Raw genomic sequence first — 11,622 nt, 5'->3', positions numbered from 1 at the left:
TCTAGGGTTGTGCGCTCATCTCACTCTATAGGCTGGGAGCCAGCGCTGTCCGCAGACACTTCTGGGTCACGTGGCCAGCGTGACAAGCTGCATCTGGCGAGCCAGCGCAGCACACGGAAACGCCGTTTACCTTCCCGCTAGTAAGCGGTCCCTATTTATCTACTTGCACCCAGGGGTGCTTTCGAACTGCTAGGTTGGCAGGCGCTGGGACCGAACAACGGGAGTGCACCCTGCCGCGGGGATTCGAACCGCCAACCTTTCGATCGGCAAGTCCTAGGCACTGAGGCTTTTACCCACAGCGCCACCCGCGTCCCGTGCTGTAGAAATTACACCTGGGAAAATTCCTGCTCTGGATGCCACAAAACTAGTTCACTTCTCGTCCAGTGCCCAAGTAATATTGATATTATTATTCCACCCCCATAGGTAGAAAATCTCCAGCTAGAGAGTGCCAGTCTCAAGAAGCAAACCCAGAAGGTCAAGGAGCAGTTCCTTCAGCAAAAGGTGTGTGCCTATATAAGTGTTTTAAAATACTGTATTTTTCCGTGTATATTTTCCATCTATTTTTGGGGACTCAAATTTAATAAAATGGGGGGAGGTGGCTAAGAGTTGTTGAGCTGTTTTTGCTTTTTGGGGGGGGATTGCATAGGGTTGTTCAGCTTTTTTTAGGCGGGGATAGCTGAACATCGCTCACCCGCATGCAATGCAAAATCCGCCTATCGCCTGTCCCCTCACCAGCAGAAGCTGCCAGTCACCCGCCCAGTTGCTGGAGCGTCAGCCAATTCACACCAGCCCTTGACGCAACAACCAATAACACGCCCAATAGCTGCTGACAGACACGGCAGCAACCAATCAGCACTACCCACGTATAAGACAACCCCCCACTTTTAAGCATGATATTTAAAGAAAATAAAACCTAGTCTTATACATGGAAAAGTATGGTGATAAAAATAAATAAATAAATGGCTCATAAGGATGTCAGCTTATGACTGGGGAACTTGGGGGTCGAAATATCACCCTTCAGGCCTTTCTGTCTGGCTCTCAGAACTCTTCACATGCCATACACCTCACCAACCCTACTTCTCTTCCTCCATGAGTTTTTGAATATATCCTTGAACCTGGACGGAGAATAGAGGTTTGTGTGTATGTGTGTGACTTTTGCCTGTGACCACACCCACCTTTGGAATATTGGCGAGAAGGGAATGTGGCTCTTGAGCTGAAAAGCGTCAACACTCCTGCTGTAGTTTTATATAGTGGTACCTCGGGTTACATACGCTTCAGGTTAGATACGCTTCAGGTTACGCGCTCCACTAAGCCAGAAATAGTGCTTCAGGTTAAGAGCTTTGCTTCAGGATAAGAACAGAAGTCGGGCTCCGACGGCGCGGCGGCAGCAGGAGGCCCCATTAGCTAAAGTGGTCTTCAGGTCAAGAACAGTTTCAGGTTAAGTACGGACCTCCGGGATGAATTAAGTACTTAACCCGCGGTACCACTGTATAGTGTAATTGCCAGAGTGGTGTAGTGGTTAAGAGCGGTAGTCTTGTAATCTGGTGAACCGGGTTCGCGTCTCCCCTCCTCCACATGCAGCTGCTGGGTGACTTTGGGCCAGTCACACTTCTCTGAAGTCTCTCAGCCCCACTCACCTCACAGAGTGTTTGTTGTGGGGGAGGAAGGGAAAGGAGAACGTTAGCCGCTTTGAGACTCCTTCGGATAGTGATAAAGCGGGATATCAAATCCAAATTATTCTTCTAAAATGAGGACGCCCTTCTCTTAGTCCTGCCAGCCTTACGGGCTCGCTTGGTAGGAACGTGGGAGAGGGCCTTTTCGGTGTCTGCTCCCACATGCAGGCAACTCCCTCCCTAGAGAATCTAGACTGGCTCCCTCCTTCACCGGCAGATGAATGCTTTCTTGTTCCAACAGGCTTTTGGTAAATGAGTGCTTTTAATGAAAGAGTTGGTGCTGTGCTGTCTTTATTGTAATTATTGGTTTGGTTTTAATTTGTTTTGTGTACATATATTTTTTTTTAAAAAAATGGTTTCTCCCCTATTTTTTAGTGGGTCTTATTTTTAACTGTAAGCCTCCTTGAGTCCCATCAGGGGACAAGGCGGGGTGTAAATAAATATGTAATGATATATAATGATAATAATAAAGCAGTTAAACTGTGTTAGGATAAATTATAGAACAAAAATTGAGAAAGAGGGAAAGGATTTGTTGAACCAGCTAATTTGAACTAGAATACAAAAAAGGGAGGCGTGAGGAAGTCAAGGAAACAAGCATATGAAAGATAAAGAAATGAAATTTGGATGTGTTTTTAAATGTTTTAGTTTTTTCTTGTTGTTCTGTGGTATTGTTTTTTATTTTTATTTTTGATGTATTGTCTGTTAAATTTTTTATTGTTTCTTCTTTTCTTTTTTATTCTTTTTCTTTTTGTAACTATTAAAAATTTAATAAATATTATTTTTTAAAAATAATAATAAAGCTAACCATATCAATTTCTTTTTTAGGTGATGGTGGAAGCTTACCGGAGAGATGCAAATTCAAAGGATCAGCTGATCAGTGAACTGAAGTCCACCAAGAAGAGGCTAGACTCTGAAGTGAAAGAGTTAAGACGGGAGCTTCTCCAGCTTCAGGGTGAAAAGAAATCCGTGGAGGTTGAGAACTCGAGGTTGGGGAAGGAAGTGTCTCGAGTTCAGCAGCAGATGGAGGAATTGGAAAGCCAGTTGCAAGCAGTCCAAAGAGAGCGAGATGACATGGAGAAAGAGTTGCAGGTGCGGATGATCCCTTTGTTGTCCTTCTTAATGTCCATAATAATGCTTCGGATCAGCCTTTTGGAATACGTAGACAGTAGCTATGCTGTGGACATTTGGATGGCAACAAGCCCTCCATCCCTGGTCAACTGTGATGGGTATGAGCCTAGCCTTTCCCAAAGCTCTCATGATCTCCTGCTTCTCCCTTCAGCATGGCCACAATGGGGAAATCATAAGCTTTCACTTCCTTTACAATCATTGTTTAGTGTACTATTTGAAACCTGTTATATAATAATAATAATAATTTTTTATTTATACCCCGCCAAGGCCAGGCTCAGAGCAGCTTACAAGCAATAATAAAAACAAGATGAATGATTACAACTTAAAAGCAAAAGTAAAATACAACATTAAAATAATGGAACATTAAAATATTAAAATGTAGCCTCGTCGCAGGAGGAGAAGGAAAAGAAAAAAGAAAGAGAGGGAGGGAATCAAATTGGCTCCAAGCCAAAGGCCAGGCGGAACAACTCTGTCTTACAGGCCCTGCGGAAAGAAATCAGATCCTGCAGGGCCCTGGTCTCATGAGGCAGAGCGTTCCACCAGGCTGGAGCCAGAGTTGAAAAGGTCCTGGCTCTGGTTGAAGCCAATCTAACTTCCTTAGGGCCTGGGACCACTAGGGTGTTGTTATTTATGGACCTTGAGGCTCTCCGTGGGGCATACCAGGAGAGGCGGTCCCGTAGGTACGAGGGTCCTAGGCCGTGAAGGGCTTTAAAGGTCAAAAGCAGCACCTTAAATCTGACCCTGTACTCCACCGGGAGCCAGTGCAGCTTGAAAAGCACTGGGTGAATATGCTCCCATGGCAGAGACCCCCTGAGGAGCCTCGCTGCAGCATTCTGTACCCGTTGGAGTTTCTGGGACAGCTTCAAGGGTAGCCCTGCGTAGAGCGAATTACAGTAGTCAAGCCTGGAGATGACCATCGCATGGATCACTGAAGGTGATGAGCGATGGTGGACTCTCCTTCCTTGGAGGTCTTTAAGCAGCGGTTGGATGTCCGTCATATGATTTTGTTGAGATTGCCAGATTGCAGGGGGTTGGACTAGATGTCCCTCGGGGGTTCCTTCCAACTCTACAAATCTATGATTATTATATTTAACAATGTATTATTTGAAGTCAGCCAACTGTGGCTTGAAGTTGCCTTGTTTCAGATAAACCATTGTTAAATTTAACCACGGTTCAGCTGGCAAAACAAGCTGTGGTTCATTAAAAAAACACGAGTGAGACCTTCCTAATTCCTCCTGCCTGCAATGGAGTAGGATGGAGGGGAAGGACAGAACTATGAGACTAGGGTCATTCCCATCATGATAAACCATGGTTTATAATGACAGCGCCACCAGAACGTTGACCTGCATAGATGTTGGAGTGATCTAGAAAGGCAGTTCATAAATTACCATCCCAGAGTAAACTGGATTGTTTGTGGGCCATAAAAGGTCCACAAATTAGTTTTGTTTGAGTTCACCCACTGAATGTGTTGCCTTTGCCAAGTATATAAAATTAAGACCTTTTTATTAGAGAAGAACATGTAGCTTACAGTTCTCCTGTCCTGCTTTTCAGACTTTGCAGTTTGACAGAGAACAGATGTCTGCTCTAGCTGAAATGAATGAAGTATTAAAACGGCAGGTTGACGAAATGCAGCAGGAAACCAAAATGTGAGTATGACAGATTATGCCTTGCCTAGAATAGCCACAACAACTAGTACTCATTGATTTTGTTCATCAAGTGCCTGGGGGGGGGGGGGGAATCTGCAATCTATTAATGGGGGCATAGTCTTCTTTTTTGTGGGACTTCTTTTTTTTTTTGTGGGACGCGGGTGGCGCTGTGGGTAAAAGCCTCAGCGCCTAGGGCTTGCCGATCGAAAGGTCGGCGGTTCGAATCCCCGTGGCGGGGTGCGCTCCCGTTGCTCGGTCCCAGCGCCTGCCAACCTAGCAGTTCGAAAGCACCTCCGGGTGCAAGTAGATAAATAGGGACCGCTTACTGGCGGGAAGGTAAACGGCGTTTCCGTGTGCTGCGCTGGCTCACCAGATGCAGCTTGTCACGCTGGCCACGTGACCCGGAAGTGTCTTCGGACAGCGCTGGCCCCCGGCCTCTTAAGTGAGATGGGCGCACAACCCTAGAGTCTGTCAAGACTGGCCTGTACGGGCAGGGGTACCTTTACCTTTACCTTAGTCTTCTTTTTGCCTTTTATCTGGATTTCTGATTCCTATAGCATTGATGTCATTTGTCACGTAATGGTAATCTAAGAACAATGCAGCACCAAATTAGTTTTTGACATGTTGGGATCACAAACATGCACTATTTATATGGGAGTTTCTCTTTTAATTAAAGGCAAATGGGTAGTTTGAAGTAGCTTCAATTGCCTTTAAAATAAGATAAGTTTTTCTTGCCCAATGAGACTAAAAATGTATGTAAGGCAGATTAAAAAGCATTAAAGCCAAAAGAGTGGGTTTGATTCTTACAACATGCCTTTGTCTAATTGTGTGGTATGATTAATTTGCTTGCCTGTGTTAATGTGCTGCATGTTTGTGATCCCATTTGCTACTTAATCCTCTTTAGTATCAAACTACAGTGGAATTATTGTTGGGAACATTGCCAACGTTCTGCTTTTAATGCTGTTTGTTCTTTAGCATATGCTGTGTACCACTGATGTCATATCAGCCTTCTGGGTCAGATTCAGGTTGGATTAAATTTAGAGTGATAGCCAATGTCTTAAGTAGACTCCCCCCCCCGCCCTCCTAGCAGGGGACCAGCTCTGTTGCAACATCCTTGATGCAAAATGTGACAGGCTTTGGATAGTCCTTAAGCTAGCAGTTTGGAATACAGACTGATCTGACTTAAGCCCATTGGAAAGTTCTCCTGTGGGGCTTAATGCAGTCCCGCTTTCAATGAGGCTTGGGTATGAGCTTGTGTAGTAGAGTGGCTAGACTAGGCCCTAGGAGGCCATGGTTCAATTCACCACTTGGCCATGAAGCTCACTGGGTGACCTTGGGCAAATCACTGCTTCTTGCCCTAACCGTACATCATAGGGTAGTTGTGCGGATTAAATGAAGAGGGACTTTGAGAGAGTAATTCCTATCATTTCCCTAGTTATTGTGCTGTTGGGTTTATTTCAGAGTTTCCTGCCTATTTCCCACTTTGCCCATTTCATTTGGCAGTTGAAAGAGAACATGATCCTAGTGAACAATGACTAAGACAGGCCATCTTTTTCTGCCTTCTGTCTCCAACTTATCCCACCATTATCTTGATGGCATCCATTCAGGTGTTATGTAGATTTTAAGGGTAGCTAGATTTACACCTGCTGACGTTTATGCAAGGCATGAGAATCTCGGGATGTTTCTAAATGCTTTCCAGGTTACATTTTTTGAGATCAGACTGGTACCAGGGCCAGGAAAGTTTGTAATGGAGGGTGCCCTATCTATTAAGTTATGTCAACTTTTAATAAACCATAGAATAAGTTCAGATTGAAACGTGCTTATTCACATTATGGAAGAGTACATAGCTGGCTGGAACCTTTAAATGTCCAGCAGGCGAGGTCCTACTTGTTCATCTTAATGTGGAGCTTTTTTTGAGGTAGTTTTTTGATATAACTTTCAAAAAATATTACTTTCAGGGCCTTTACTGAACAGAAGCAAAAAATGAAACGACTGGGCTCAGATTTGAGCACAGCACAGAAGGAGATGAAAGCAAAACACAAAGCTTACGAGAATGCAGTTGGGATCCTCAGTCGCCGGCTACAAGAAGCCCTCTCAGCAAAAGAATCGTCTGAAGCAGAGCTGGCCAAGTTGAAGGCACAAATCTCTGACAGTGAAAACAGCCAGGCTGGCCTAGTAAGCAAAATTCCTGAGCAGGCCTAACTTCACTCACTTAAAACAGGAGTGGGGAACTGGATCTGGCCCAGTGAGTCAGTTCTCTATCTCCTTCCCTCATTGGAGACCACTGGTGGGTGAGGGCACCCACCTGACGTCCGGAAGACATCAGGTGACCCATTTTGGGGGGCCTGCACAGTTTGAAATCAAACTGTTTGGGCAGATGTGCAGCCCACAAAACATGTCTTGAAGCTATTTGCAATGTCTTTGATCATTGAGTTTTGCAGAGCTCTTTCAGAGTGCCTTTCCAAGCACTTCCTCAAGTTCTGAGAATCAGCTCATTGCTGGATTTTGCAGTGATTTATGATGGACTCTGCACAACCCAACGATCAACTTATGGTAAGGTTCTGCCAAGTGCTTTGCACAGGGCCTGCAAAATCCCTTTTGGCTGAGCTAACTATCTATCTATCTATATGATGACAAGGGGTGTGGCATCGCCAAAATGGCCTTGTGGGGCCTAATGTTGCTTGTGGGGCCGATGTTCCACACCCAAACGCTAAGCAATTGAATTCCTACCCCAACTGAGATGCCCAATGAGACTTACTTTATCTTTTCGCCTTCAGGAAAGGATTCAGGCTCTGGAGACAGAACTGGAGGTTCTTGGCCACAGTAAGATGGTTCTAGAAAAGGAACTGCAAGAAGTGATCTCACTCACCAGCCAGGAGCTGGAGGAGTACAGAGAGAAAGTCCTTGAACTTGAGGACGAGGTAATTGTGTTGGCTTCTTGTTATCATATATCTCCTTGATGTGGTGCTGCTTCTGTAGGCTGGATGCATGTGACCAGTTCCTGAGGATCAGCACTGGCCTAGATCTGTCTAGTGGAGGCAGACTGGCGCAGAAACTGACCTATGAACCACAGCAGTTGTGCAGAATACATCTCAGCCCAAGGGCCACATTCCTTTCTGGGCAATCTTCTGGGGTCTACATGCCCATGGTGGGCGGTGCCAGATGCAAAAGTGGGTGGAGCCATGAATGTACATGTTAACATTTGTACAGAAGTCAAATAACAAAAACAACAACAACACTATTATTATTTGTACCCCACCCATCTGACTGGGTTGCCCCAGCCACCCGGGGCAATCATACCTCAGGTTACAGATGCTTCAGGTTGTGTTTTTTGGGGGTTACGGACACACCGAAATCCGGAAGTACCGGAATGAGTTACTTCCGGGTTTCGGCGGTCGCGCATGTGCAGAAGCGCTAGATTGCACTTTGCTCATGCGCAGAAGCGCCGACTCACAACCTGCACATGCACAGATGCGGCGCTGAGGGTTGCGAATGTGCCCCTGGCACGGATCACGTTCGCAACCCGAGCGTCCACTGCATATAAAAATAACGAAACATTAAACATGAAAAAACTTCCGTATACAGTATATGCCCCTCTCTAGGCAAAAATGAGGCAGCATCAGATTTTAAGAATACCTTCCAGCCAGACATAAAAACACTCAAGGCCAGGCCAGTAAGGTGTGTGGCCCTGGAAAAGTACTGAGGGTCAGATGGAGAGACTTGGAAGTCTGCATTTGGTTGCTGCCCCTGAGGTTCTCAACCCCAGAACTATGGAGCTCTGATTCAAATTTCACCTCTGCCATGGGCTCACTCTGCCATTGCTGGCATAGAAGGTCAACAGCGTTGGGCACCATGCAGGGGTGGACTTTGGTAATGTTTTGTAATATGGCGCCCCATACGAGGCCAAAATTTGGTGCCCCCAAATGGATCTTCTCAGTTATGAGTTTTCTCAATTTTGCTCCCCCCCAGCTTAGTGCCCTGTGCCACCCACAGCCCATGTTCCACCAGGGCCCTACTGCCATTTCCCAGCAGCCTCCTTGCTCTTCTACCACTGCTATTCTTCTTTGACCGCTATACACCTGCTCTCTCCAAATGAGTATGTGTGCTTTGCCCTGCCCTATCTCTCCCCTGGGAGGCGAGTGCCTGTTCAGGCCAAGAGACAGAGGGAGGTAAATATGCAGCAGGAACAGCAGCCAGTGGGAAGGCCCCCCCTGCTAAGAGAGTCTCTTGCCCAAGGGAACTTGCACTGCCTTAGGCAAATCTATGCTTTGCAAGTCCCTTCTGCGGTATGGGGGCAATCCTGCTCTGCCTTCCAGCATTGTTACATTACAATAACGTCGTATATGTCAAGCATCTTGAGCACTGAAAAAAGCTGTACGAATGCTTGTTGTTGTCATGCCATATGTAGTGCTTGGGTTCAAGGCCTAACAGATTCCTTAGCCCCCTGGTTAATTCATGATAGCCAGTGTAACACGAGGCACTACGATGCTCTAGACTGGGCATTGATTTGTGAGTTTTGCTGTGCTGGAAGCTCAGCTGTGCAGCATAGGACAACATCGAAATGAATGCAGATGATGTAAGGACATCCTCCTTCAGGCCCAGGCAGAACCAGATTCGCGGGTGTACCAGCTGAAGTCAACCTGATGCAACAGCTGTACCTTAAATTGTTTTGACCAGGATGCCTCCAGGGTCTGCAGCTATACACAACACTTCTCAACTCCGCAGTTACACAAATATACTCGTTATCTCGCTTTCCTCCTTCAGGGAGAAGTGATTTTCTTTTAACGCGTGATAATTTTTGAGTTGAAAACACTGGAAATTTCTACAGCACATTTAAAAAGCAGGAACTCCACAGCGGTCCGTCCCAAGCCATCTTTTAGATTTGTATTTAAACAACCTGAAAAGCTTGGTTGAAAAAAAATCAATTACCGTATTTTTCGCCCTATAGGACGCACTTTTTCCCCTCCAAAAATGAAGGGGAAATGTGTGTGCGTCTTATGGGGCGAATGCAGGCTTTCGCTGAAGCCTGGAGAGCGAGAGGGGTCGGTGCGCACCAACCCCTCTCGCTCTCCAGGCTTCAGGAGAGCCGCAGCGCCAGCCCCACAAGGTCGGGGGACAGCAGGGAGGCGGAACGCCGCCATCCCGCTGTCTCCCTATGTGGTTTAGAGGCTGACGGCCGGGAGATGCGTGCTTCTCCCCGCCGCCAGCCCCGCAAGCTCCGGGGACAGCGAGGAGCCGCGGCGCGTCTTCCCCCTGTCCCCGGACCTGACGTGAAGGCTGGCGGTGGGGAGAAGAGCGCTTCTCCCCGCTGCCTGCCCCGCAAGCTCCAGGGACAGGGGGGAGGCGCGGCGCGTCTTCCCCCTGTCCCCGGACCTGACGTGAAGGCTGGCGGCGGGGAGAAGAGCGCTTCTCCCCGCTGCCTGCCCCGCAAGCTCCGGGGACAGGGGGGAGGCGCGGCGTGTCTTCCCCCTGTCCCCGGACCTGATGTGAAGGCTGGCGGCGGGGAGAAGAGCGCTTCTCCCCGCTGCCTGCCCCGCAAGCTCCGGGGACAGGGGGGAGGCGCGGCGCGTCTTCCCCCTGTCCCCGGACCTGACGTGAAGGCTGGCGGCGGGGAGAAGAGCGCTTCTCCCCGCTGCCTGCCCCGCAAGCTCCGGGGACAGGGGGGAGGCGCGGCGCACCTTCCCCCTGTCCCCGGACCTGATGTGAAGGCTGGCGGTGGGGAGAAAAGCGCTTCTCCCCGCTCCTGGCCCCACAAGCGCCTGAGGGGGAAATAAAATTTTTTTTCTTTATTTCCCCCCCAAAAAACATGGTGCGTCCTATGGGCCGGTGCGTCCTATGGGGCGAAAAATACGGTAATTCCTCTATGCTGTGCAAGCAAGGTGATAGTATTCTAAATGGATACAAGTCTGGAATACAGTTTGATTGTTTTACTTCACTAGCTATATTTCAGTACCACCCTTTAGCCAAAAAAAGTTATCTGGGCAGTGCACAGACAAAAGGTGGAACCAAGAAGTGAAACAAACAAATGAACAAACAAGCAAGCATAGTCGTACCTCGGTTGGTTGGAGCCTGGTGCTGATAACACCAGGGTTACAGGGTTGATTCCCATAAGGGACAACTGCATATTCCTGCATTGCAGAGGTTTGGGCTAGATCAGGCACCCCCAAATTCAGCAGATGCTTTGGGACTACAATTCCCATCATCCCTGACCACTGGTCCTATTAGCTAGGGATGATGGGAGTTGTAGTCCCAAAACATCTGGAGCGCCAAGTTTGGGGATGCCTGGGCTAGATGATCCTCTGGGTCCCTTCCAACTCTATGATTCTAGTGTCGTATCCAACTTGGTACTACTCAGAATAGACCCATTGGCATTACTGGATGTAAGTTAGTCATGCCTATTACTTTCAGTGGGTCTCCTGTGAGTAAGAATATAAGAAGAGCCTGCTGGATCAGACCAATGGCCCATCCAGTCCGGCATCCTGTTTTCCCAGTGGCCTTCCAGATGCCCTTGGGAAGCCTGCAAGCAGGACCTGGGTCCAACACCCCTCTCTCCTCCTGTGGTTCCTAGCAGCTGGTGTTCAGAAGCATCCTGCCTCCATCTATGGCAGTAGCATTGGGTGTAAAACAGCATCTGAATAAAGCCAGCAACAGAAATAAAGCAAATAACTTTAAAAGCACGAAAAATGGAATGCAGAAAGGTTTTAATGAGCCTCTCTGGACAGTGCATTCCAAAACTAGGTGCCACTACTGAAAAGACCCTCTCCCTAGAAGCCACCTGACAGGTATTCGAGCAGAAGGGCCTCTGAAGATGACTTTAGGGTCTGGGAACTTCTAACAGATAATTCACCGGCTTATAAACAGGGTTTCTTCATTGTTTGCTACTCAGTGCCATTCAGTGAGCCTGCAAAGTGATTCCTTATGGTGGCTGCAGTAATCGTTCCTATTGTTCATTTAGCTTCAGGAAGCCAGGGGTTTCCGGAGAAAGATAAAGCGGCTGGAAGAGATGAACAAGAAGCTCTCCCTTGAGCTAGAGCATGAACGCGGGAAGCTCACTGGCCTCGGCCAGTCCAACGCAGCTCTGCGGGAACACAACCGCATCCTCGAAGCAGCGCTAGCAAAGAGAGAGGCGGACCTGGTGCAGCTGAATCTTCAGGTACTCTGAGCCGTTTCTGCCT

The 11,622-nt window shown here is 47.7% G+C and overlaps 1 protein-coding gene across 7 annotated transcripts in view; it reads left to right on the top strand.

The window, feature by feature from the left end:
- GOLGA3 (golgin A3) overlaps positions 1 to 11,622 on the top strand; it is a 49,303-nt gene that overhangs the window by 26,978 nt on the left and 10,703 nt on the right. For all 7 annotated transcript variants that reach the window (XM_083418088.1, XM_083418091.1, XM_083418092.1 and 4 more), the window contains 6 exons: positions 424 to 501; positions 2,499 to 2,762; positions 4,353 to 4,447; positions 6,406 to 6,622; positions 7,225 to 7,368; positions 11,403 to 11,600. In XM_083418088.1, the coding sequence (XP_083274214.1) occupies positions 424 to 501; positions 2,499 to 2,762; positions 4,353 to 4,447; positions 6,406 to 6,622; positions 7,225 to 7,368; positions 11,403 to 11,600 (996 nt within the window). The remainder of the gene's footprint in view (positions 1 to 423; positions 502 to 2,498; positions 2,763 to 4,352; positions 4,448 to 6,405; positions 6,623 to 7,224; positions 7,369 to 11,402; positions 11,601 to 11,622) is intronic.

The sequence above is a fragment of the Podarcis tiliguerta genome (assembly GCF_965153285.1).
Source record: "Podarcis tiliguerta genome assembly, chromosome: 16".
NCBI lineage: Eukaryota > Metazoa > Chordata > Lepidosauria > Squamata > Lacertidae > Podarcis > Podarcis tiliguerta.
Note: the sequence above shows the minus strand (reverse complement) of the source record. Positions and strands in the feature narration are given on the sequence as shown.